Source organism: Lissotriton helveticus, chromosome 6 (genome assembly GCF_964261635.1).
Source record: "Lissotriton helveticus chromosome 6, aLisHel1.1, whole genome shotgun sequence".
Classification (NCBI taxonomy): domain Eukaryota; kingdom Metazoa; phylum Chordata; class Amphibia; order Caudata; family Salamandridae; genus Lissotriton; species Lissotriton helveticus.
The window spans coordinates 1746363576-1746391395 of NC_136067.1; the positions used below are offsets into that span (position 1 = coordinate 1746363576).

General features: G+C 44.7%; 1 protein-coding gene across 2 annotated transcripts in view; it reads left to right on the forward strand.

The window, feature by feature from the left end:
- FSHR (follicle stimulating hormone receptor) overlaps positions 1-27820 on the forward strand; it is a 1957424-nt gene that overhangs the window by 484339 nt on the left and 1445265 nt on the right. Inside the window, exon 2 of one of the 2 annotated variants that reach the window (XM_078649629.1) lies at positions 4952-5023. In XM_078649629.1, coding sequence (XP_078505755.1) covers positions 4952-5023 — 72 coding nt within the window. The remainder of the gene's footprint in view (positions 1-4951; positions 5024-27820) is intronic. The other variant, XM_078649630.1, reaches the window with a different exon arrangement.

The following is a 27820-nucleotide window of genomic DNA, read 5'->3' on the forward strand; positions in this document are numbered from 1 at the left end:
GCATAGAGGGCGTTTCCGTAGTGTAGCCTGCTGGTGACGAGGGCCTTGGTGACTGTTCTACTATTTCAGTGGGGATCCACTTGAAGATCCTGCGGAGCATTTAGAGGGTGTTGAAGCAGGATGAGGAGATGGTGTTGACCTATTTAGTCATCGGGAGGGTGGAGTTGAGGATGACCCCTAGGTTGCGTGCGTGGTCGGTGGGTGTGGTGGCTGTTCCTAGTGTCGTCCACAACCAGGAGTCGTCCCAGGCTAAAGGGGTGGGGCCGAGGATGAGGACCTCCGTCTTGTCGAAGTTCAGCTTCAGTTGGCTGTTCCTCATCCATTTGGCGACGTCCTTCATTCCTTTGTGGAGGTTGGTTTTGGCAGTGTGAGGGTCTTTGGTGAGGGAGAGGATCTGCTGGGTGTTGTCGGCATAGGATATGATGTTGAAGTTGTGCAGTCGGGCGATGTGGGCGAGGGGTGCCATGTAGATGTTGAACAGCGTCGGGCTAAGGGAATAACCCTGGGGAACGCCGCAGATAAACTCGGTGGCATTGGAGCGGAAAGGGGGGAGGTGGACGCTCTGGGTTCTGCCAGAGAGGAAGGATGTGGTCCAGTCCAGGGCCTTCTCTTGGATCCCGTCGCTGTGTAGGCATGTTCGTAGTGTGCGGTGGCAGACCGCGTCGAAGGCGGCTGACAGGTCCACGAGGATGAGGGCGCTGTTTCTTCGTTGCCAAGCAGGGTCCTGATGTCAACGGTGGCAGCAATAAGGGCGGGTTGCTGCGGAACCGGGACTGGGATGGGTCCAGGATGCTGCTCTCCTCGAGGTAGCGGGTCAGTTGTTTGTTGATGATTTTTTCGGTGACCTTCGCCGGGAATGGGAGCAGGGAGATGGTTCGGAGGTTCTTGAGGTGTTTGGGGTCTGCCTTGGGGTTCTTGAGTAAGGTGTTGATCTCGGCATGCTTCCAACTTTCCGGGAAGGTTGCTGTCTCGAAGGAGATGTTGATTACTATCTGGAGATGGGGTGCGATGGTTGTGAAGGCTTTGTTGAAAATGTGGTGAGGGCATGGGTCTAACTGAGATCCTGAGTGGATGGTGTTCATGATCTCGCTGGTGTCCTCGTCATTGATGCTGGTCCAAGAGAGCAGGCGGTTGGTGCAGGTGGTGGTGGTGGGGCTGTTATTGTCAGGGCGGTCATGGCGTTGAAGCTGTCATGGATGTCGACGATCTTACGGTGGAAGAAGGTGGCCAGCGAGTCGCACAGGTCTTGCGAGGGCGGGATGTCATTGGTTTTGGAGCTGGGGTTGGAGAGCAATGTTGAAGAGCTCTTTGCTGTTGTGTGCATTGTTATCTAGGTGGTCTTTGAATGAGGCCCTCTTGGCGGCTCTCATGAGTTGATGGTGTCTGCGAGTGGCGTTATTGTGGGATGGGTAGCTGTCCAGTGTTCGTTTGCGGTGCCAGTTCTTCTCCAATTTTCGGCATGCTTGTTTGGAGGCCTGGAGGTCTTCGGTGAATCAGGTGGCTTTCTTTCTGGTGTGGCTGTTGGAGGGTGTCTTGAGCAGGGTGAGGGTGTTGGCGCAGTTGTCAATCCATTGTCTGAGGTTGCGGGCGGCGGTGTCCGGGTCAGTGGAATCAGCAGGTGGGTTCTGGGCAAGGATGATGGTTAGCTAGTCTTTGGTGACTTTGCTCCAGCAGCGTCGAGGCATCTGTTGGGTGCGGTGGTGCAGGGTGGGCTTCCTGAAGGTGAAGTGGATGCAGTGGTGGTTGGTCCAGTGGGGTTGGGTGGTGTGGTTGAAGGTGACGTGGGGGCTTGCGGTGAAGATGGGATCTAGCGTATTGCCGGCGACATGAGTGGGTGTTGTCACGAGCTGTCTGAGTCCGAGGTTGGTGAGGTTGTCGATCAGGGTGGTGGAGTAGGTGTCGTAGTTCTCGAGGTGGAAGTTCAGGTCCCAGATGAGGATGTAGTCCGTGGAAGCGAGGGCGTGTGTGCAAATGAAGTTGGCGATGGAGTCACTGAACTGTGGTCGGGTCCGGGGGTCTGTAGATGAGGGTTCCTCTGAGGGTGGTGTTGGGGTCGATGTGGATCTGAAAGTGCATGTGTTTGGCGGTGCTGAGGGTGTTGTCAGTGTTGGTCGAGACTCTGAGGTTGTTCCTGTGGATGACGGCGATTCCTCCTCCAACGCTGTTGGTACGGTCCCTGCGGGTGATCTTGTAGCCTTCAGGGATGGCTATGGCGATGTCGGGTTCAGCCAGGTCTCCATAAGGAAGGCGACATCTGGGGAGGTAGAGTCTAAAAGGTCCTAGAGTTCGACGGCGTGTTTGCGAGCAGAGCTGGTGTTGAGGAGGATGCATCTGAAGTGGTTGGGTTCTTTGGTTGGTGGTTTGGTGGGCCGGATGCTGGTAAAGCTGCAGTTCCGGCAGGTGAAGAGTCCTTGGGTGCGCTTCGGGGTGGCCTGGTAGCAGGTGTGTTCTCGTCCGGGGATGAGTGCATGGAGGGTGCTGGCATCGTAGCGGAGTCGGGCGTGTGGTTTTCACGGGTGCATGGTCCAGGCACGGACGGGCGCAGACAGGCTTGCCTTAGGGCGTGCAGCAGCCGCCATGAGAAGGGGAGGTGGGAGGGAGGAGCAGCTAGGAGGGGGGAACGACGAATGGGAGAGCGGGGGGCGGGGCCGCAAGGGACGCAGCGGCGGGAAAAGTGGCAGAGAATAGCAAGCGGGTAGAAACGGTCACAGGAGCAGATGAGCTAAGTACAAAATACAGTAAACAGACGGTCACAGAAGCAAATGGGGCACAATACAAAATATAAAACAATACTCGCCCACTCGTGGGCGAGTGGAGGGGCGGGCCGCAGGGGATGCAGCGGCGGGGTAAGTGGCAGAGAATAGCAAGCTGGGAGAAATGGTCACAGGAGCAGATGAGCTAACTACAAAATACAGTAAAAAGACGGTCACAGAAGCAAATGGGGCACAATACAAAATACAAAACAATACAAGTCTAGAACGACGAGTGGGCGAGCGGGGTGCGGGCCGCACGGGACGCAGCGGCGGGGAAAGTGGCAGAGAATAGCAAGCGGGGAGAAACGGTCACAGGAGCAGATGAGCTAAGTACAAAATACTGTAAAAAGACGGTCACAGAAGCAAATGGGACATAATACAAAATACAAAACAAATACAAGTCAAGAGCAGGAAAGCAAACCTACGGCCTACCTCTGGCCGCCAGGTGGTAGCCTGCGGGTGGAGGTGGGCCTCGAATTCCCTCAGCAGCAACTGTGCAGAGACACGGGCGCAGTCAGGTGGAGCTGCGCGGCGTGGGGGGGAGACCTGCCTGGAGACAGGGTCAAGGGTTGCTCCTAGATCCAACCTGCTTGTAGCATCCTCCCTAGCCCAGCTACTCACCAATTAGTACACCACACACAAAGCTTAGTATAACACGTCTTTAGTCTTCTGTGTGTAACTGCAAAATCAACATTCTAAAGACACATAACAGTGGTTTCACTGACATTTTTCTCTGCTGCTAACTGATCCTAACGCCATGTAACAATGTATTGCAAATGTGTCACTAACATATAGATGGACTTCAGCAATAGACAGTGGTAGAAATATTGCAGCTAAGCAATGTCAAAACTGCTTAGCTACAATTCTTGTAAATATGCCCCTTAGTGTCTCATGCTCTTTAAACTCAGACCTGATAATTAAGGGCCAGGAGAGATCAAACCTGCAGACTACTGAAGAGCTGCAAGTGCTGCGGACAGTTGCTGCACCTAGACCCTGACTGCACTTACATGTCAGCATGGGGAGAGCACAAAACCCCCCTTTTCACCTAAAGTTAAAGGAACCGTGCCTTCCCACCACCCCAGCCCTCTTTAAGGCCCCCCAAGACCCAGGAAACAGCTCCTATAAATTTTACCAACCGCTCCAAGCAAGTGGTAAATGTTTGTGAAAGGGGGAGAACATGCAGAATTGGATTTGGTATTACAGGGTTCACCTGTTATTCCACATTTCAGGGCAAAAACTTGTAAACCCAGTTATATCAGGGGAGATACCACAAGATAGTGTGCTTACAATGAGCCTTAAACAAGATTAGCATGAGTAAATATCTCACCAATTTCAGGATGATAAAGCACATGCCACACGATTTTAAAGATTAACAAATGGTTACCTTGGTGGATGTTCTCAAACTTGGACGAGTTTCCAAAATAGTCTGCCCTTTTGATTTTTGCGGGCTGAAAAGTCCACAAACCTGTTCATTTTCTCGGTCAGTAAATCTAATGGAGTGCAAATTCATATTCAATGTCGTGCTTAATTTGTGCACAGAAGATAATAGTACCTGCTGGGCAATGTCAACTATTTTTGAGGATCAGGACTTATTTGTATCACAGTAAGAGAGAAGGAGAAAGAAAAGAGCAACATAAGAAATCTATGTCAAAAGGAGAAAGCAGTGAGATAAAAAGAGTATCTAGAAGTGAGATAAAGAGTTGGGTTGTGGAAGAAAAATCCATGAGATAAAATCAAGATTATAGTCTTGATATTCTTAAACCTCTATAACACTGCTAGCAGGATCCAAAACTATGGGCTCCTGTCTTTAGCTATTTATTTTCTGTAAAGCTTGATCACTTTTTCTGAGTATCACGAAAGCAGATCCACACTCCTGAAAGGGGATTTTGTCCAAGTCCATAGGCCGGCGCCTGACAAAGGACCAGTAGACCATCCCGCTGTGCCCTTTTACGTGAACATAACGAAACAAGTTGAGATGAGTATCTTTAATAACCTCAAAACAAATGTTGCTACATATCTGTCAACGTCGTTAAATCTCTGTTGCTGCTACTGCAAATGTAAATATTGCTTTTTTGCAACTGCAGCAAATTAAAATTTAGCTTTTTTGCTGCTATCGCAAATTTAAATATTGCTTTTTTGCTGCTACTGCAAATTTAAATATTGCTTTTAACTTTCGCATTTGTGCTGTTTTTTTCCAGAAGATTTGTGCTCACAAAAGTGACTGTTATCCCAAAGGCAGCATTCTCTGGATTCGAGGACGTTGAAAATATGTATGTATCTCTTCTTTGATTCCCAGCCACTGCAGATTTGGTACAATTATGTTTTGCCTTTCAATAGAGACACTACTTGACCAGAGTTGACATTTTTACGGTTTCAGTGAATGTTTCGGATCAATCGTTGAAGGTCAGAAAACATAGGAAAACACAAAATAGCGCCAATTGTCAGAAAGTCGTCCGGACAAGATCAAGATTATAGATAAGGTGTTACATACTAATTGTAGATCGTTATCGGCGTCGTTAAAACAAAAGTACATTTAGAGGACTAATAAATTATCCTAAAATAACTCGTGACCTTTCTTTGATGCGTGTTTTTCCAAATTATTAGAATAGAGTTAAAAGGATGAAACAGCTTGGGAACAATCACCGTTTTCCAGACTTCAATGTGCATTTGGTATTAATAAGCTATTATCTTTACTCTTTCATAGCTCGGGCAACAACTAAGAGTGATTTTAGATTACATTATGATGGAATATTTATTCGGGTCTTTTGGCTAAAATAACACGGGTTGCCCTCCAATTCCCTTTGCTAAATAGATAAAATACACAAAGTAATAGAGCAGCAACATTGTTGTGATACATACAAAATATTTTATTGGAGAAAAAAATAACAATCCTTAATTTAAATTCATTTTTAATTATGATTTGAAGTCTATCAGCTGCACATTTTCCTTTACAAGCAAAAGTAAATTAATGTAATTTCGCTTCATTTAAATGAAATTTCGTATTTCTAGCAGGACTCTGGGTGAAGTTTAAAGCAAAAATGTACATTAATAAAACAAATAATCTATGAAGTTCAACAGTTATAGTTTACTGAGATAGTTATAGCTTGCAGCCCATCATGCACTGCTTTTGATCTCACATATTCCATCTCATATGCCATCTCAAAACAGATCATTGATTACATCACTGATGAGATCATACAATCATGTATGGGCTGTACTGTAAGTAATTCAACATGCCACACCTTTGGACAATGTGCTATTTCCCTTGATGGAATTATCTTTTGAACACTTCACTTGACCCACAATTTTCAGTCAAGTGTTTGACAGGTATTATTTTTTCACCGTAAAGACACATTCTAAAGGCCTTATGAGTAACACTGCGTAGTTTAGTAACATCCACTGCACACATTCCTGAGATGGGCATAATGGCATTCAACCTCAGAGCCATGCTTGCAACAGCATGACATAAACCACCTATTAGTGTAACCTACATACTATATTATTCAATAATCTGCAATGCCTCAAAATCTTTAGTAAAGTTCTGAAAATAAACGTGCACAGCTCCTAATAGAATTTATCTATACCATTGTATTGCAACTATTACCCCAGGAATGTGCCTTCATATCGACTGGTGGGTAATGTATTGTCAACAGCAGCTTTGGACTTTCTCACAGACATTTTAGAACAGGCTTTGACATTAAGCTACAAGCTACTTTCCAACTTACCTCTACAACCTACATCGGGCGTGCTCAGCCTTTACCTTGCTTAACATGGAGTTCTTCTTCCACCCCAACCTTCAGTGATTTTTGAAAGGTGCACTGTTTAACAGTTAAAATTCACAAGTATTCTTGCCTTGAAGGCTTAAGCTGTGTCCATGCTGTTGACTCCCATGTGTGCATTCACTAACTCTTTGCTGTATTTGACTATGGTATATAACTGATATCATCAAGGATGTAATTTGTTTTTTAAACTTCACTTTTTACAAGTGCTTAATTTGAGCTTGTGCTTTCCGGTGCTCAGCACCGGCACTTAATTGGTTGCCAGTGCGTGGCACCGGCATCTAATTGTCAAAACCATACTTAGAACAATCTACCACATGATGGCGCTGCTCATCTAATTTAGAGATGAGCAGAATAACTGTTGTTTACTAATAAAATATACATTAAAATAGTGCTAATATCTGCCTCCCCAGCCATTCCTTTAGCTTTGGGGACCTGGAATATTCTGAACTGGTGCCTTTACATGCGTGAGAGATGGTTACTAGTTGTTTTGGCAGCGATTACAAGGGTGATGGTGGTGCAAGCTGCAGTGGCCTCCTAGTCAGAGCCCTGGCACTTAATATTTTACAAATTAAGCACTGCTTTTTACCCTATTTCAAAACATAACTATAACACCACTTCATCCTTTGATATTTTCACTGAATTTCTAGGGGGTTTTAATATAAGCTAAGATCCTATTAGGATACCCAACTTAAATGTTATATATGTACATTGCCAAGGAGCTAACTGGGAGATTGCTGTTGGAGTTGAAAGTACACCTTTCATTCTGCGTGGTACAATGTTTAACTGAAATTGATGAGGAAGATCTTTGGGAACTCATAGAAAATGTGCCCCCATTTAACCTTTCTAGAGCACTAACCTTAATATATATATGACAAATCAACCCCCTTAATTGTATTTCATTCCATGAAGATGGCTTCAGGTGTACCACAGTTTTGTGATGAGTGCAGAATGTTAGCCTTTTAGTGGTTTACTCTGTGGGAAGCTACAGAAGAATACTGGGAACTTAACTGACAGGCTGCTGCTGCTGTTGAAAGTACATACATAAGAACCTGGAGTATTAGTTAAGGGGGTGAGTACCCACCTCAAGTGACAATCACAATCCTTGTCAGAGGAAAATACAGAAGTCACTAAATAAACCTCAGCTAATCCCCTTGGTAGCTATGACACAGGGTAGATCTGCTTAACTTAGACCTAGTGAATAAAGTATTTATGCAGCATGAAAACAGTAATACAGTCAAAAGACAACACAAGAAAATTCCCACACCAATTTTGAAAAATAGAGAACATTTTAATAATAAAATGAGAAAAATACCATAAGGGAAACCACATACATGAATTTTTAGGGTTGAAAATATAATGCTATGTTCTAACCGTTGTCAACTGATCATGGAAGGACAAGACCTAAACATTAGATGATTTTAGGCTTACCATAATGGAGCACAGGTCAGCTACAGAAAGCAGGTTCAACCAGGTCAGAAGTTTTACCTCGGACTTATTCTTTAAAAAGGAAGCCAAAAATCCTAAGCCTGGCAGGGCAGCAGACTCTGGCCATGGAGGGATCCATAATTTCATGTAGCCATTGAGTGAGGTTCTGGTGAATCTATTGACTTTGACTGAAAGCTTCAAGCAGGGACCATTTGAATTACAAGCCCACAGAAGGTCCATTGCCAGCCAGGAACATTTGGCGCCTTAGCCCAGTAAAGATTACATTTGGATTCAGTCACCTTTTTGGTGCTTGGATTTCTCCAGCGGGGCAAGACTGCAGGGTGTAGCTGAACTGGGCTCCATGAGGCCAGATAATTTCTCTTTAAGGTCCTGATGAACCAGATTGGCTGCTGCGGAAAAGCTCTGAGTAGGAGAAACCTGAATCTTTAGCCCAGTGGCAATGTACCTTTGTCAGATCAGCTGTATGTGTTGGACCAGTCCTCCAGAGGCCTTGAAGCCAAACAGTTCCTAAGCTCCAGATTTCAGGAAATGATAAGAGAGTTAAGTTTTACACAGCACGATGTCCCAGAACTTTGGGGATAGCACTTGGGGATCAAGACTCACTCCAGGGTTCAGAGCAGGTCCTCTGGGCAGTTGAGGAAAATGCCTCTTGTAGCTTCTTGAGTCCCTGGATCTTGAACAGGAGGTCAATGTATGACCTTTGAAGTCCACTTCTTTGTCTTGGTTTCATGAAGGAAAGCAGGTCCAGTCCTTCATGACTCTTCTCAGGTCTTCAACATCAGACTCAGTTATCTTCTGATCTTCCAAAGGTCCAGTAGTTTTCTGAGGAGGATACTGTGGATGCCCCATTGGGGACTGGCAGCAACCTGTGGGTTAGGTTACCCATGAATCATCCCTAACTAATGGGACTAAAGTTGTAAAGTTCTTGGAAATTAGGCTACCCACTTTTACAGCATTTTATTTTGTCCCTATTAAAAATAACCAGACAGCCCATCATCTACCTAATACCAAGAAGGCAAACCTGTCTTCCCGAGTACAGAGCTTGTGCACCTGTTTCAGAGGAGTGGCCATGGAAATTAGCAGCCCTTCCTCTCTGGTCACTTAAAACTGGTTCTTATGGCAACACCTCTTCCACTAAGTTTGGTTCCCTGCCTGACTAGAGGAACAAAGGAAGGGCCTGGCCAGGATTCATCTAACATTTGCCTGTTGCAGGAGAGGCCTTTTTGAAGGTAAACAAGTTCCTAGGCACAGCCTACTGCCTATCCTGTGAAGAGAAGAACAACACCTCATTATACCCCAGGCCTTTCTCATGCTCGGTGAGGAGCAGTTGTTAGATGCCATCAATGAGGATACTCAGCGTATGGGTGACAGTTGAAGCTCATGCAAATAGCCTTTAATCAGCAAAAAGGATGCCTCTAAAACTACCTTTTACTTAATAGTTATAAAAAAAATTATTTTACTATTACATTGAATTTTAAATAACTAATAAAAATAATCTTGTAATCATATTTCTAGCTGCTTCCTTAACACAATTTGCATTAGTAAATGTAATAATGTAACCCAGTGCTTTTCTATGGAACTGCCAGCCCTTCTACTGTGGAAATAGCTTTTGCCACCAATTCACCGTAATAGCATGTTTAACATTAAACTATTACATGTCCTGCTTTTAAATACCATGCACCTGGCCTTCTGGAACTGATAAAAAATGCACTCTCATTTTAGTCTCTGGAGCACGTTCCTCAACCTCTATGAGGAAATCATGAGAGAAATCAATTTTCTTTCAAGCATGGTCCATGAAACACCGGCTAAATGCCAGTATTTTTCACAGTGTGCAATCACCTTAGAACATACCATGTAATAGTATGGCAGCACCAACAATATGACGAAATAAGTAATAACGCTTTACATGTGCTCCTGTTTCTGACCCTCAAAACCTGGCAGCATGCAGCACAAATAGAAATACGAAAAAAGAAAAGGTAAACAATGAGGAAAAATAAAAACAATTCTCCGCGTTAAGCCTCACTTTGGGAGGCATGTGAATTCTGTGCTGCTCCAGGTTTACATCACTTTGTAAATATAGGGCAGCATCAAATTCCATGGGTGGTGTAGGGGAAAAGTCACTGCAACGCTCATGGAACCCCTCCCAGTAATTTGCACCGCGTTGCCTTACTCATGATTAATGAGGAAACTCAAAACCATGCAGGGTGGCTTCATAAATCGAAATGAGCGCCCAGCATCATGCTTGTACCAATTTATGTGGTGCAAATAATACCCCGGTTCTAGGCCCAGTAGGACTCAGCAAACCTGGCATATCTTTGCTTTTCCTATTGCCTGCCAGCCACAACCCCACCCCCAAATCAGGATCTCAGCCTGAGTGCACACCCACTGGAGCAGTTTAGCATACCTCTTACCTAAACCCCTTGATTAATAATCAAAGGTCAAAGTTCCCTTGATTGGCTCATCAAACCATACCCCTCTTTTCCTGTCTACCGGCAATTTTCTCCTTCCTCCTTCCTCATTTTCATTCCAGTTCCCAGAACAAGGCTGTTGGGCTTGAATGGCTATATCAATATCAACAATGTCCTATAGGTAACATTCATAAATCTGATGATACAATGAGTACAATACAGTTTCATCCTGTTCTACATCCAATCCCTCCATTCTAGCATGCTTTCTGAAATCTAAACTTTTGAAAAGTTGTTACTGCAAGAAATAACTCAACTGAAAGATTCACACAAATGTGTATTGTAAGAACACTGGCTTTTGCAGGCCCACCCCCAACTTTTTGCCCCTATTTCGACTACTAGCTGCTGGTTTTTCTACTTTGAGAATGCACTGAGATCTGCTGTCTACACCTGAGTGCCCCATCTAACTCATTACAAAAGATATGTTAAATCGGATGTCCTCAATTGGCAAGTGCTGACTTACTTATTTGTCCCTAGTATATGGTGCCAAGGGTATCCAGGGCAAGTCGAACAGAGTATCCACTCAGGGCTTCAGCACTGTTTGTCCCACCCTGACTGTGACAAGGGACACAATCAGTGCCGTGAAGAACTGGGTTATTTAAGACCCAGCGGCGCCAGGGGCACGCCCAAAGTCTTCGGGTTCACCTGTCTTAGAGTACAGAGACCGAACTTTTCGTGGTGACGTCAAAGATCGAATTTATTGACTGCAGCCAGAAACAGAAGTCCTAGAAATCATCACGGTATGAGTTCTCAGGAGACTGCTCAATTTTACAAAGCAAGTCATCCCTTTTTATGCCCAAAATCACATTCCAGACAAATACCTTACATTTACGATCTGTCCAATCACATGTATCCACACCCAAAGTATCGCATAACGGTAAAACCCACTTTTCAATTACCCGGCACATGATCAATCATCGGACAAACCCAACATTCTTCTTAAGACAGGCTGAACGAACCCATAATAAAAAGGACCACAACCCATATCATAAATAAGCCATAAAGAAAGAAACAGAAACAGGTGGGAGAAGGATAAGACATATTTGTGTGTAGTAAAACTTTACGATGTCCTGTGCTTTGATCCTCAATCTTGATCAGCTACTGGGAAAGGAACTGGCCTAACAAGGTCGGCTTCAGGCAACAGGGTCAGTTCACTCAGGTCATTCAGAAGTCAGCTAAAGTGTACGTTTACTAAAGACTTGTTCGGCCGTAGTCATCGGCCTATGTGATGGCAACCACAAAATGGCTGCCATATACAAAATGGAAACCAAGGTTCAGAACGGAATCTTCAAATACACTACGAATCCTTGTGCGTAACGTAGCGAAATCACTCGTACTTGCCGAACTCATCAGTTACGGTTCCTCGTTACCCAAATCGTAACGGAACCATGATATTTGAAACATGGGTTCAGAATTCACGGAACCTCAGACCCTCCTTTTGCCCTTACCTAGGCAATCACTCAGTCTATATCAGAGTCGATGTCAATTCTCATCAGATCACCAAGGTGCTGTTGAAGCATTATCTTGTTCCTCTGTGTATCTCTCGAGGCAGGCGATCCCATGACACACATAGTAGCACAAAGGCCACATATGGCAGGACCGCACTGTATACAAACACAACACGAGAAAAGAATTGCTAAAGCCGTCAGAAGCTTCCATCCCCAAACGGATAATAGTCCCCAAAACCATCCAGTTAACGACCAATCTCCTTTGTCCACATGTATAGACTCGGAGATCTTATGTAACTTGGAAATGGCCTCGCAAACTGTCGGAGCATTATCTGGGATAAAAACGCAGCAACTCGATTGGATCACTTTACATACTCCACCTCGATCTGCGAGTATGATGTCTAAAACCATACGATTTTGTAACGTCATAAGGCGATCCCCTTGAAACTCAGCTGTCAGATTACTAAGGGCACCGGCAGTTTCGTTTATGGTGGATTCAACCACTCTCGTCAATTGCCGTAAACCTCTACTGTTAACCATAGGTCCCCAAAACGGTAAGAAACCCTTAAAGAAGTCTCCCACTTCCTGTCCAGCTGTATCTTCCCGATCGAAGACACCTCTAGCAACTCTTGTCTTGTGGTAATCTGCAGCAGCAGTTTACGTAGGAGGCAACAAGTATCCAACATAACACGTTCCCGAAAAATCAGAGGGCAACCATGTATATGCTCTGTTGTAACAAACAAAATACGTGCCCTCAGCTGCCAAAAACGGCGGGGAAGATTGAGACGTAAAAAGGTACGTCTGAGTACAAACACTCTTCCCCAGCTGAGCTTTCGGATTTTTGTCATTTCCTTGCAGACACAATTGATCTCGGTGGGGTACGACCCAAATCGGAGGTGACCTCTTTCGTTTCTGCCTTTCACTCAGACTAACACTGTAACCAGTTGTGTTCCATCCAACATAAGCCGCTAACTCTTCCTTAGGAATGGTCCTGTACGTATCGATATCTCTGCTCATATTCATAACTCCCTTCACCAAGGCTTGATTACTCAAGTTATCTCTCATGGAATGCAGAGGATAAACTTCAGGGCGTAAATGAACATAGTCTGAAAAGCCCATATCGACCCATTCTGACAAACGGTAAGATCAGATAAGGAACAACTCTACCTGTAGTATGTAAATGTAAATGTAAATGTAAATGTAGTATACTTGTAAAGCGCACAGCTGCCCCAGCAACGGGGCGTCCCGGCGCTGTATAACTCTGGGGAACCCGTCCTGGCTTTCCCTGTGGGATGGTCCCTTGCTGGGAGTCCCCAAGGTGGAGCCAGGCATCCCCGGAATTGGTGGGGCCGTTGTGGAGATTAGGCAAGCTAATGCCCAGAGTTGCCGAGTGGAAACCCTGATTAGAGTAAGCACCGAAGCGAGAATTATCGAGTCCGCTGACCCAGGTCCACAACCCTGCCGCGTCGGGAATTGAACCCTGGTCCCGGGCCGACTTCTGCTCTCGGGTCTGCCGCCAACAACTTACAAAGTAGTATGTGGCATAAGACCACACACCCAACAATTAGTAATGTTCAATACCAACTGATGTTGGTGCAGTAGCTGTATGAATGTGTTATGTACGAATTCTGACCTTCTAATCTGTTCGTGTTCAGGTAGGACATGAAAAGAATGCAAAGAAGTAGTAGTAGAAAAAGACATAGGTTGGGAGGTGGGTGCAGAAGTCAATTGGGTAGCGAAAACAATCCAACCCACCTATGCTAACGTCATGCTTAGAAACATCAGAACACATGTTATCAGGAAACATTTGCTATACATCAATTTACACAGTTTCATTTTAAAGTTCATTTTCTCAGCAGCTCTCTCTGTCCCAGGAAACTCCATCCTCTAACCGTGCTGTTCGCGGCAGTTGGTTGTCTTCCGCTAAGGAATGCGTCTATCAGTTCAGGGAACGCCCTGAAATCAACCAGAACTGTCGACCTTGTGTCTACACGGCTGCAATCCCAAGTCTTTATACCGCGACCCTACAGCTGAGCTCGGATGGCAGCTCGAAAAAGAAAAATAGGCCAAAACAGTTTCTTGGATGAGAGAGTGCAGTTCTCCAAAAACAAAAGAAAAATTATGCTTTATCGTTTCTCGGTCGCAAATTATAACGGCCTTTACCAGGCACTGTGTGATCTTTAAACAAAAGTTCAGGCTCAGTGGTGTCCAATCTCAGATGCGGAGGTACAGCTGCTTGCAAAATGTCATCGTCCTGTCGTTCAGAATTTGTCCATACTAGATGTGATCGCTAAACGGCATGAACTTCAGCACTTGTTCTGTCTCTGAGTCACCAATACCATCACGGATCCACTGGTCGTACGGCAGAGGTAAAGGCGCCCTCTTACAATGTACGCCGTGAATCCAATTTCGCTTCCCGAAGACCTTCACCGAAGTTCTTGTTGACAGGAGCACTTGGTGGGGGCCGGTCCAGCGGGGCTACTCGTTTTTGGTCCGCTGAAAATTCTTCACCAGGACCTAGTCACCGGGATTGATGGTGTGACCTGGATCCACAGATGCTGGTGGCAAATTATCATGAACCTGTTGATGCAAGACACGCAATTTAGCCGTCAAATCATACAAATAGTCCACCAACACACGATATTCGATGTCACTAAACTTCACTGGCCTCGGCACTCCCCACACATTCGCCGGGCGGCCAAAAACGATTTCATAAGGACTAAGGCCAATTCGGGAATGCACTGTAGTTCTAGTTGACAAAAGTGCCAACGGCAAAGCATCTGGCCATTGGAGACCAGAACTCGCCTGAATTTTGGCTAACTTTAACTTCAAAGTGCCATTGTAACATTCCACTAGTCCAGCTGATTGGGGATGATTTGCGGCATGAAACTTTTGTTTTATGCCCAAACCCTCGTATACTTTTTTCATAATCTTCCCCACGAACTCACTTCCATTATCACTCCACACCATCCTTGGCAATCCAAATCTAGGGAAATATTCTTTGAGCAAGACTCTAGCTGTGGACAAGGCCGTATTGTCTTTTAGGGGGTATGCCTCTACCCATCTAGAAAAGGCACAAACAACTACAAGGACATATTTCAGGTTGTTACACCTTTCCATGTGGATAAAATCCAATTGCAGAACCTCGAACGGATACATCGGAGGCCCAAAGTGACCAGCTGGAGTTGGAGTTCCCTTGCCAGGATTATACATCAGACACACCATACAATTCTTGACCACATTCTCAGCACATTTGGGAATTCCAGCATTCTGCCACACTGGAGCCAACAACTTACAAATTCCTTTCACACTAATGTGAGACAAACCATGTGCCATCGTAACCACCGCAAGCACATATGCATCCAGCAACATCCATCTTTGGTGTTCCGATAACTCAACCCAACAACCAGTCGAATCCAATCTACCCGTAGTTTCTCTCCACACGCTCTTTTCACTTTCAGTAGCTTCAGCTTGGATTGATTTCACACTCTCAATCGTATCTTCACACATTCCCACTGCACCAATCCATCTCGCAGGGCCTGCAACATACATTCGACTCATCACATTTCTCGCTGTTTCTTTCGCAACTTCATCCGCAAACGCATTACCACGACCAAAATCATCCGTAACCTTCCGATGAGCACTACACTTCACAATCGCAACTTGCTTCGCCAAAGTAAGTGACTCCAGAAGCTCATTCACCAACTGCCCATGTTGAATCTTAGTCCCATGCGACGTCAGAAACCCTCTTTCTCTCCACAAACGTCCAAAACTGTGGGCAACACCAAACGCATACTGACTATCGGTGTACACATTCACTCTCTTTCCCTCAGATAAAATACACGCTCTCGTTAATGCAATCAACTCTGCTGCTTGCGCCGAATTATGGCTCACTCGTGCAGTTTCAACAATTGTGCATAATGTCGTTACGGCATATGCTACAGTCGTATCACCATTCGGGAGCTTGTAGCATGACCCATCAACCCATAGCATACCATCAGGATCCAAAAGAGGAGTGTCTTTCAAGTCGACTCTCCCCTTCGTTTCCTCTTCCGTCCTCAAAAAACAATCATGCTGTTCCTGACCATCTGTATCCACAGAAATCGGCAACAATGTCGCTGGATTCAATACATTGCACCGCTTGATATGCACATGACTAGCCAAAAGCGTCAATTCATAACCCGACAACCTCGCACTAGTAAGGTGTTGAGTCTTAGTTCTATTTAATAAAGTGTCCACTGCATGTGGAACCATCACAACCAACGTATTGTCCATCACCAATCCAGCAGACTGTTGGATAGAAACAGCCGCTGCCGCTGTAGCTCTCAAGCAACTTGGCAACGCTCTAGCTACCGGATCTAAAGTCTAGGAGAAATACGCACATGGACGCTGCTTATCACCAAATTGTTGAGTCAAAACTGACAATGCACAACCCTCTCTCTCGTGGACGTACAGTGTAAAAGGCTTACTGTAGTCGGGAGTACCCAACACTGGAGCAGAACACAATGCATCACGCAATTCAGAAAAACTCTTCTGGCAATCGTCAGACCAAGGAAGAGGATTCGGTATATCCTTACAAGTCAATGCCAACAGAGGTTTGGCCAGCAGATTAAAATTCGGAATCCACTGTCTACAATACGATGTGATACCCAGAAAAGCACGTACCTCTCTCTGCGTATTTGGCACAGTCATTCGAGCAATCGCTTGAATTCATTCTGGGGTCAAATTTCTTCCCTCCTTCGACAAGAGATGACCTAAGTAGGTCACTTCTTGGCGACAATACTGCAACTTTGAAGGTGACACTTTATGATGCAAGTCAGACAAATGTCGTAACAAAGAAAGAGTAGCTCCTTTACAAGTTTCCTTATCATCAGCAGCCACTAACATATCGTCAACATACTGAATAAGAGCAGTACCAGCAGGCATCGCAAGAGTATCAAGCTGAGTTTTCAAAGCCTGGCTATAAATGGAAGGACTTTCACAATAGCCTTGAGGTGCGCGTTTAAACCGGAAGCTTCGTCCTCCTAAACAGAAGCCGAAAATATCTCTACTCTCTTCAGCAATCGGAATGCTGAAGAAAGCATTCTCAGATCTATAACCGAAAACCAGGCAGCTGAAGCCGGAATCATGGTCAGTAAAGCAGTAATGTCTGGAAAAACTGGGAACTGTGGCACGACAATCTTATTAACTTCTCTAAGATCGATCACAAACCTGTAGACAGGTGGCTGAGAAGAGTCAGTACGCTTCAAGACAGGCAAAACCGGACTGTTACACACATTACCTCTCGTTTCTTCAATCACATCTTTCTCAATTAAATCATAAATGATTGCTAAAAGCGCTTTTTCACCATCGCTAGAAATCCTATACTGGGGGATACGTGGCAATTTGACATTCGCTTTAAGCGTTACAACGTAGGGTGGAATCTCCAAAAGACCCACATCATTAGGACCAGTAGCCCAAAGAGTATCAGGGAGAGAACACAATTCCGGTGGAAGCCGATCTTTAGACAAATACATCGGAGAGATCACTTTCTTACCCAATGTAAGCTGTACTCCCGAAGGAGAACAATGCAATGTCTCATTCAACCTTTTCAACAAATCCAAGTCTAACAAATTCTCACCACAACCTGTTGTTAAAATGAGAGGTGCTTCCAATTCACAAGGCCCTATAGAAAGAGACAAAGGACTCGAAACTGGATTACGAACTGGGGCGCCAGAGAATCCTACCGAAACATTCGTTAAGCCTGACAAAGGTGCGCCAGGGAGTTTAGAGTGCATGATAGAACTCTTCGCTGCACCAGTATCCAAAAGAAAAGGCTCTACCACACCCGATGTGGCTACTGCAACATAAGGCCCACTCTGATCTATTGGAACCGACACTACTCCCTCTCTTTGTCTATGGCTGTCCTAGCAATCATTATAGTCAGCATTCTCACTCTCAACATAATATTCATCAGCATAATACTGAGTAGACTTGCCAGATGCAATTTTCTGTTGATCAAAGCAATTCAAAGAATTTTGTGGGGGAAAGGAACGTTCGTTCTGAGGAAATGCACCACGTCCTCTACCTCTTGACACCTGCTGAAAACCACCACGACCTCTCGGGGCCGGCATACCACTCGCACGTTGTCGTAAAACAGGGCACTCATTTTTATAATGACCTTCCTCCTTACAATACGCACACTGATTCAAACCCAATGGTGGTCTCGGAGGAAAATACTCAGGCTTCTCTGATATTCTCTGAAACTGTGGAGGTTGCTGAAACTGTGGACGCTGCTGTGACTCTTGCTGATTCGAGCGAGGCGGATACGCCTGCTGCAAAAGAACCTTTGTCTTTAAGTCTTTCGTCTTCTTCTCTACTTTCTCTTTCTCATCCTTATCCCTATTCTCATAGTACTGTGCAGTTGCCAATATCTGGGCCGACGAAGAAACAGCCCAAGAACTTTTGGAATCTTTCAACCTATTGCACAGTTCAGGCAGTAAGTTAAAGACGAACTTATCAACAAACAATCTTTGCCCACCTTCCGTACTCATATCCTGACCACTATGATCTACGAATGTCTCTTCAAATCTAGTGAAGAAATCAGACACACTCTCGTCTTTCTTTTGCTTGCATGCTGTTAACTTATCCCAATTCACTCGTAAAGCAGGGATCATCGTCTTCAATAAATTAATGATTCTACCTGGCAAGTCCGTAACCAAAGGTTCAGGTTTAGCATCTCCCTGTTGTCTACCATCTGCAGCTATAATATTCGCCAAAGTATCTCCTAATTCTGCCGCATGATTCTCATGACGAATCTTCGCCCACAAAGGTTGCGGAACTACATTACCCATCAACATGTCTATGTCGGCTAAATTCATGATACACGCATCTACTGTCTGGGACAATTCTTTGTAGTAGCCAGCAGGATTCTTACGAGGATCAGGTAAGGTCTGCTTAAGAGCCAAGACCTCTACTCTCTTCCAAGGGACATGTACCCATACTCGCTGAAAATGAGCTGGTACGGCATCAATGTGAAGAGCGGCATCAGCCTGAATTGCTTCCTTCCATACAGGAGGAACTTCTCTCATGGGATACTGTCTCGCTTTTCTCCTAACAGAGGAATCAGGTTCGTGCAATGTGTGAGGCGGAAGGCTAGATCTAAAAGCCAATATCGTCTCTACGGCATCTGTAATATCAGATTCCACTATCATCCCTTTAGCAAAATCCGACTGAACATCAAGTAGTTCCTGCAGGATCAAACCCAAATCATTATCTTCCCATCCCTGACGCAGAAACATACACATCATATTAAAAACATACCTCTGCTTAGGCGGTTCCCACTGAAAGAAAAAATCCATAACCGCTGGCAAACTATACCTTGAGGCATTCATAATACATTTACGAGCTAACAAATCCAATACAGCCCGTTCCTTGGAACCAGGAAGCTGACTACGACTCTGCCTATGTTCCGAAACAGGGGTCATATTCAATGACCCAAACAATGGAGACAATAGACTAGAAAAAGTCTCTGTCAGTCGTTTTCGAACAGAAGGAGAAGAAGCAGACATAAGAACAGGAGAATAAGTATTTTGAGGCAAAGAAGGTGTAGGAATAAGAACAGTAGGAGTCTCAGATGCAGAAGCGGAAGGCAAAGGAGTTTGAGGTAAAGCTGGTAGCAAAGCTTGCGACCCTAGAGCAGGTTGTGCAGGAGGAGGTAAAGCCATCTGTGGAATACCGGGTGGCTGAACAACAGCAGGAGGTTGAACAACAAAGGGTGGAACAACCGGGGGTAATAGAGGTGCAGTAGCACCCTGCACATAAGGAAGTGGTAATTTCAGTAAATGAGACATCAAGGGATCTTTTTCAAGATCTTCAGTTGCTTTCGGTGGAGGAGAATGCAAGGCCGGATAACATTTATCTATGGCCATACAACGCTGCCTATCTGAAACTTCACTCGCTCGCTCCTCTCCATCATCCCTATACTGCGTAGCAGCCTGTAGTACTGACATATTCCTATCTTTCCTATCTCGTTTAGCTTGCTTAATTTCTCTCTGTTTGGCTTCTTTGCGCCAAAGGCGAAAGGAGTCAAACATTGCCGGCCGGGCTTTCTTTCTAAACAATTTTGTTTCTAGATTATCTAAAATCTCAGTATCAAAACTACCATGTTGGGGCCATCGTAAAACCCCATCTTTCCTAGTGTAACGGACCCATACTTCATTAAACGAAATTGGGCCCACACCGTGTTTAGAATAGAGCTCATAAGTCGGAGTTCCAACTGGAGGTATCGGACATGAATCCTCCAATCGGGAATCCCTGTTATAACCACAACAGAATATTCTCCCAATTTTGCTAAGACTAGGCATCTTCGCTCACTAATCTAGCTTCAAACTTCAAGGGATTATCTACAACGATAGTCTCGCAAATATACGAGTCCCTCGGCTTTGGAAATTGCAATTTTCAAATTAAAACTAAGGACCAAACAAACTAAGAACCAAGAACCAAAAACTAAGGACTGGGAGCGACCCACTTATACTTAACTGAGGTATCAGTAACATCACCAGAAGACCCGTCTATTGTCTCGCCTTACAAAGCTGCACAAAGGGGGGTCCAAGACAGGGCAACAGTCAGGGCAGCGGTCCTTCGCAGCTGTCTAGAAAGCGGGAAACCTCGCAGCAAAGACCTTCAGTCCACGTTCGACATACCGGGGTCGATGAAGTGGGGGCCCTCTTCCGGAATTTCCTCACAAAGCTCCTCACGATCTTCAGGCTTGGACCGGTACCGCTTGATGTCGCCCAACGTTGGGCACCAACTGAAGAACCTGGTTATTTAAGACCCAGCGGTGCCAGGGGCACGCCCAAAGTCTTCGGGTTCACCTGTCTTAGAGTACAGAGACACGGGACTCTTCGTGGTGACGTCAAAGATCGAATTTATTGACTGCAGCCAGAAACAGAAGTCCTAGAAATCATCACGGTATGAGTTCTCAGGAGACTTTTACAAAGCAAGTCATCCCTTTTTATGCCAACAATCACATTCCAAACAAATACCTTACATTTACGAACTGTCCAATCACATGTATCCACACCCAAAGTATCGCATGACGGTAAAACCCACTTTTCAATTACCCGGCCCATGATCAATCATCGGACAAACCCAACATTCTTCTTAAGACAGGCTGAACGAACCCATAATAAAAAGGACCACAACCCATATCATAAATAAGCCATAAAGAAAGAAACAGAAACAGGTGGGAGAAGGATAAGACATATTTGTGTGTAGTAAAACTTTACGATGTCCTGTGCTTTGATCCTCAATCTTGATCAGCTACTGGGAAAGGAACTGGCCTAACAAGATCGGCTTCAGGCAACAGGGTCAGTTCACTCAGGTCATTCAGAAGTCAGCTAAAGTGTACGTGTTCTAAAGACTCGTTCGGCCGTAGTCAACTATATGAGGGAAACCACAAAATGGCTGCCATATACAAAATGGAAACCAAGGTTCAGAACGGAATCCTCAAATACACTACGAATCCTTGTGAGTAACGTAGCGAAATCACTCAAACTTGCCGAACTCATCGGTTACGGTTCCTCGTTACCCAAATCATAACGGAACCATGGTATTTGAAACATGGGTTCAGAATTCACGGAACCTCAGCCGGACTGGCTACCGGGCAGTTTGGAATGCTGCTGAGCTGGGGGCTGATTTCGTTCATGGAGACCTGCGGGTGCTAAATGAAATTCGCAGGTCTCTATGAACAAAATCAGCCCCCACCGCAATGAAATCAGCCCCCAGGTCGGCAGCATTCCAAACTGCCCAGTAGTCAGAACAGCCCTGGACACAATTGCTCCCAGCCTGCTACGACAGACATCAAGAGCACTGCTTGTTGGGGAACATCCTTTACAACGCAACTTTTACAACTCACTACCATTACGATGCAACTTTTACAACGCAAGTTATTACAACACATTGCGCTGGGGGCCCTCTAGGATAGGGAATAGTTTAATTTACTATCCAACACCTTCCCTATTATCCACGGGTACTGGAGTTGGAATAGTAAATTAAACTATTCACTATCCAGCGCCCCCCAACGCAAGTCGTTGTAACAACTTGCATTGTAAAACCTGCGTTGTAAAGGCATGCGTGGTAAAAACATGCGTTGTAACGTCATACATCCCTGCTTGTTCAACCACCACTTCTATAATATTATATGTAAATATCCCCTAGGGAAGGTCTATATAGCCTTATAGCAGGGGGCTGTATATTGTTAAGAAATACATATAGGTACTTGGGTTTATTAATTTGTGAAAATCAGGAGTGAACATCGTACCCACTTGGGAACAATTGAAATGGACTACAAAAACCATGAGGCGTTGGGAGCGCCGCGCCCACCAGGGCAGGTGTTCTGAATAAAAACTGTGTTTTCACAGCGCAATGTTTATTCCTTCAAGTTGCCACTGAGGAAAGGATCGAAAAAATCCTGAAATGCGTCTGGCAGTGTTTAAAGACTGGGAGGCCTGCATCTGCGTGAGGTGACTTCTGGCAAGTTGTTGTTTTTAATAAAAGAACTGAATCGAGCTTCATGTGGCCTCTCTCCGTGTGCTTCCTCAAGGTTTGGATATATATATATATATATATATATATATATATATATATATGCCAACAGGGTTCCTTTCAATGCCGAAGAGAACGAGGAGACACAAGGGGGTACTGCAGGAAGGGGCTTTATTCCATGAACACTGGCATGACGCGTTTCGGCTCAATGCCTTTATCAAATGCCATCTCTCACCCCTGCACTGCCAACAGTCCATCAAAATCCTCCCAGTCGTTCCGCCTTTAAATAGACGTCCTGATTCGTCAGTTCTCATCACGTACAGACCTGTAGTTTTTGTGGAAAACCACAGATCCCATCATGCACTGCCACTGCATGCGAGGTAGGTGATGATGCCGACGCTGGAGTAGTCCATGTAAATCAGGCTTTATACGGAGCACTGTGTGGAACTGAGGCAGACAGTGCACTAGAAACAAAGTTCTCCTCCTGAGTCCCCATGACGCCACAAACCACACATGTCCGCTCCTGGTAGTGACCTGAGAGGCTCTCATACAGTGACAGAGCCCCCTCCGTGAAGTCACGAACTGCATGCAGCGGCCATGATGCAAGGGTGGGTGTGGTGGGAGTAGAGCTGTTCTCAAACATGAGAGGGAAAGAGTTGACGAAGCTGCCAGACTGCTCCGTCCTCTTTGCTGTGGTGGGACACCTCAATGCGTGCTCTGACTTGCCCGCAGAAATATGCCAACAGGGTTCCTTTCAATGCCGAAGAGAACGAGGAGACACAAGGGGGTACTGCAGGAAGGGGCTTTATTCCATGAACACTGGCATGACGCGTTTCGGCACAATGCCTTTATCAAATGCCATCTCTCACCCCTGCACTGCCAACAGTCCATCAAAATCCTCCCAGTCGTTCCGCCTTTAAATAGACGTCCTGATTCGTCAGTTCTCATCACGTACAGACCTGTAGTTTTTGTGGAAAACCACAGATCCCATCATGCACTGCCACTGCATGCGAGGTAGGTGATGATGCCGACGCTGGAGTAGTCCATGTAAATCAGGCTTTATACGGAGCGCTGTGTGGAACTGCGGCAGACAGTGCACTAGAAACAAAGTTCTCCTCCTGAGTCCCCATGACGCCACAAACCACACATGTCCGCTCCTGGTAGTGGCCTGAGAGGCTCTCATACAGTGACAGAGCCCCCTCCGTGAAGTCACGAACTGCATGCAGCGGCCATGATGCAAGGGCGGGTGTGGTGGGAGTAGAGCTGTTCTCAAACATGAGAGGGAAAGAGTTGCCGAAGCTGCCAGACTGCTCCGTCCTCTTTGCTGTGGCGGGACTCCTCAACGGTGTAATTCCGTTCAGTAGTTCCTGAGAAAATCAAAAGTAAAATCATAGCGATATCTAGAGACGAAGTACTGCACGCGTACAGAAGTCCGTACAATTACGAGCACGAGCTGCATGCTGATTGGATGTCAACTGTCTGTCAACACTCCAAACCAGGAAGTGTTGGCAGCCATCTTGTGCCTCGGTAGCACCGAGTCAGAAGAAAACAGTAAACCAAAGTTGAAAAATAAGGAAAGGGACAGGGTAGAAACATGTTGACCCTCTAGGCCTGCTCAGGAGGTCCCACATGGATCTTTAGGCGCAAAAATGAATTTTTTTTTATTAAAAACATCGCGGGGTTACGCGTATAGTACCCGTACGCAAACTAGAAGTCCGTTTTATTCTTAATTAGCTCCTGGGGGGCCAAATCCCGGGGTAATTTTTTTCTATAATAGGTGGTTTGGAAGTGTCAAACAGGAACAAAAGAATGAAAAAATAATAATAATGTCGAGGACAGCGATGCTCCTGCTTCCTGCGTTTTATCAGGTCAATAGACTGTTCCCCATAACACATAGCAAAATCAGGATCAATTTGTGGGTGTGGACTGTTTGCTGAAAATGCTGGTGCAGCAGTTGATGTTCTTGGTCCAGCAGCAGCAGGTGGGTTGCCCTTCAACCTCCGTGTTGCAGCTCGAGCAAAGTTGTTGGTGTGTAAGTTCTTCACGTGTCGCTCTTAATTTGGTGTGCCAAAGGAGTATTTTTTAGATGGATCAACCCTTGAAAGAGTTGTTTGGCAAATTTTACAGGTTACTTTTGGAGCATTAACCTTTTTTTGCCCTTCTGGAAAAGTAAAAAACTACTAAATTAGAGCTTCTTTCCTCTTCTTTGGATATTCTTCAGGAATTAAATATTCCTCTGAAGAATGGCTGGAAGATGAGTTCATTGCTGTTATTATGGTAAACTTTGTGCTATTAACAAGATTCTCAGAAGAGATGCTTCTTCTTAGAAAGTCAAAGTAGAATGATTATAATGGGATGGAACTTTCAACAGTTGGAATAGGAAGTGTTATGAACCAATCAAATGTCTTCTTTTAAAGTCACTTGGCTTTGCGTACGCTTAAGTTGTGCTTACCGTGCTCTTATGATGCGAGTACGCATGACGTTCCACCGCGATTTGTGTGATTACTTTTAAAAATAATATAGGATTATTGAAACTTTAAAAAAAATGATTTCATAATTATCCTAGATAATGTCTTCTGTTAGTATGTTCATTAAATACATAAATATATGTTTTTAAACAATTAAAAACATTTGCGTCTTTTGAGTGCGGGGCGCCGTACATGACGTCACACGGAAGCTTTGATGCGATGCGTAACGTGAAAGCGTATTCGTAGCGTATGCTGAGAATGATTAGCAGTACAAACTATGGTGCGATCACTCTCTCACTGTCAAATCAGAGCACAGGGCGCGCTATGAGAATGGTTAGAAGTGGTCACTCATTGGAGATCCGATTCAGCTGTGTGGCTTATCCACGGTATCATAACGTTACTTTTCAGCCTGTTTAAGTTTGACGTTTGCATGAAATACTATGCTATAGATATGGATCCTTGGCCAGCGCTAATCTCCATGAAGCTTGGGTATTACCATTACATATAGGTGCCTGAGGGAGGGAAAAGAAGTCTATCTGAATGGCGAGGATTGCACAATAGCACCACATCACTCCTTAATTTGTAGACACATACAATTGCATGGCTCTTGTAATGAAGATGTGCCTAATTTGGACTGAGTTTTGAAAGGCACTCCGACACCTGCTATCATTACAACGTTCAGTTTACTGGAAACGGGAGTTATTTACTATGAAATAATGCAGACTGTTGTGCGATGTTAGCAGGCATCGCTTACATGATCACGGTAACTGAGCTTGTGGTTTGCTATAAAAAAGTTGTGTTTACTCCTCTGCATGGGAAGCTGGGTGTTTCCATCTGGCCGTCGATTCCGACCTTGAAAGCAGAGTCGACCAAATGAGTCGTATAAGAGCGCTATTGTCTCAAAAAGAGGTCGCTCTTACATATGCTAGAGAAACATTTGTCCTTCATGTAGCAAACACCCGCACAGAAGTGCATGATTTATTAAATACAGACGTGCTCCTGAATTTGGGGAGTTAATTTAGAGTATCTTTAATGAGTCCTTGACCACGGGGTTACCTTACTTTTTTAGAGTTAGAAGCAGTGGCCTTGTGACTTCTTTTCAAACTATATTTGGTATCTTTTCAGGATTTTTTCATTCGATTTTTTCCAGCATCTTTGGTCGATTCCGCTTAATACTTGCATTAGTTGCTGGTGTGCTTTTATTAATTTGTTTACTTAAATATGGATGCACATCTTGCAGCAGATGACAATATGTCCCAGCTGTTGCTGGTCCGCAACCGAAGCTTAGTTATTACGGAGCGCTGCCTCTGGCTACATTGAGTGCAGCTTATGGATTATCGTTTCAATTCTCCTTTTTCACATGCGTTCAACCTGTCTTCCATTGCCTGAGCTTCGATTTCGACTGGGCCCTGGATTTGTGTCTCTGCTGTACGGTGTCTCTGCTGTATGGATTATGACCAGCTGATGAGCCCCTTAGTGGTTCATGACTTGCTCTGTTCTGGCGGCAAGATTATGGCCTTAGCAGCGATACATGGAATATTGGAACGTTGGAATGTTTTTGCAAAGGCTGCATGAGTTCTTGGCACGCAGTTACATTGAAGATGACCCGAGTTTTCCTCCGATGGTGATAGAGGCTCCGGTCGTTGAGAAAAATGTATGTTCATTCTCACTATTGATTTGGATGGCTGAAATGTTTTCAGATGAGAACAATGACTTCCTGTTGGAGGCTGTTGCTACATACTGTGCTTATACGCTGTTGGATTAAGACTCTTTGATTTTTCTACCTATTCTTTATTATTTAGCTACTGTTTTCTATCAAACAGCGAATCATTTTTTTTTGCAAATTTGAACTTGACTCTGCTTTTCAGGCTTGGACTCTGCGTTCCTAATTCGCCCACGTTTATATCATGTGCTTTGATCGAGGGAGGGTGTCGTGGGCTGAGCCTTGCACTTACACCGTGTTAAGTTAGCATGGGTTTATTAGAAGCTTAAACGCCATTTTTCCTTTACTGCTCTGCTTTGCACACAACACCACTTGTGATATTGTTTGGAGAAGGCTGAGTATTTTGCTTTACATGAGAATAATATTGTATGCTACATTTGTAGACTGCCTCGCTTGTTTAGTGTGTATAGTGAGAGCATGGAACATCAAGGTTATCTTAAATACTGAGTCTGTTATTCAGAATGATCCTCGCACGTTCGAGCCATAACAGATATATGCAGCTGTGGCCACCTCTGATACTGGTGCGTTTAATAATGCATTGTGTAGGCATAATTAAACACAGTTCGAGAACATTCATATCCTGACAGTTTGTGCACAACTCAATGTGATCCACTACTGCTGAGTACCAGAGGTATGGGTCTGCCCATGTAATTCTATGAGACCTTCTGTAGTTATTAACTAACCTGCTAGGTAGGGAGGGTGAAATGTAGGTATATTTTAAATTTGTTTGTCTTTAGCATTATAGGATGCTTTTTCCCTTTGTATTTTATGGAATAGTAACAATGCTGACAACCTTGTTTCTGATAATATGTTTGCTTGTATTATATAAGGTACTGTGCATGAGATTACGGCGTTAGAAATAAACATTTCAAACTTGCACGTGTCTTTATTTACTCCTTGTTTTGGACTGGTGTAAGACTATAACGAAAGAGTGCTCTTGTTATCCACCTTACTTGAGGTAATCTAAGTTGCATGTTCTGGGTTGACTAGTCATTGGTGTTTTTGCTTTAGGACGAAGAACCAATGAGTCACTGAGTGCTAGTCTGGTAGGGGGTGTGTGTAGTAAGGTGGGTTTTGGTACTCCGTAATTCACTGAGGTCCTAAGTCTTTATGTATAGTTCTGTGTAGGAGCAGAATTCCTGGAACAGTAGTTACAACAAAAAGGCTCGATAAAGGGCGTGCACTTTGAATATGAATATAAAATAGAA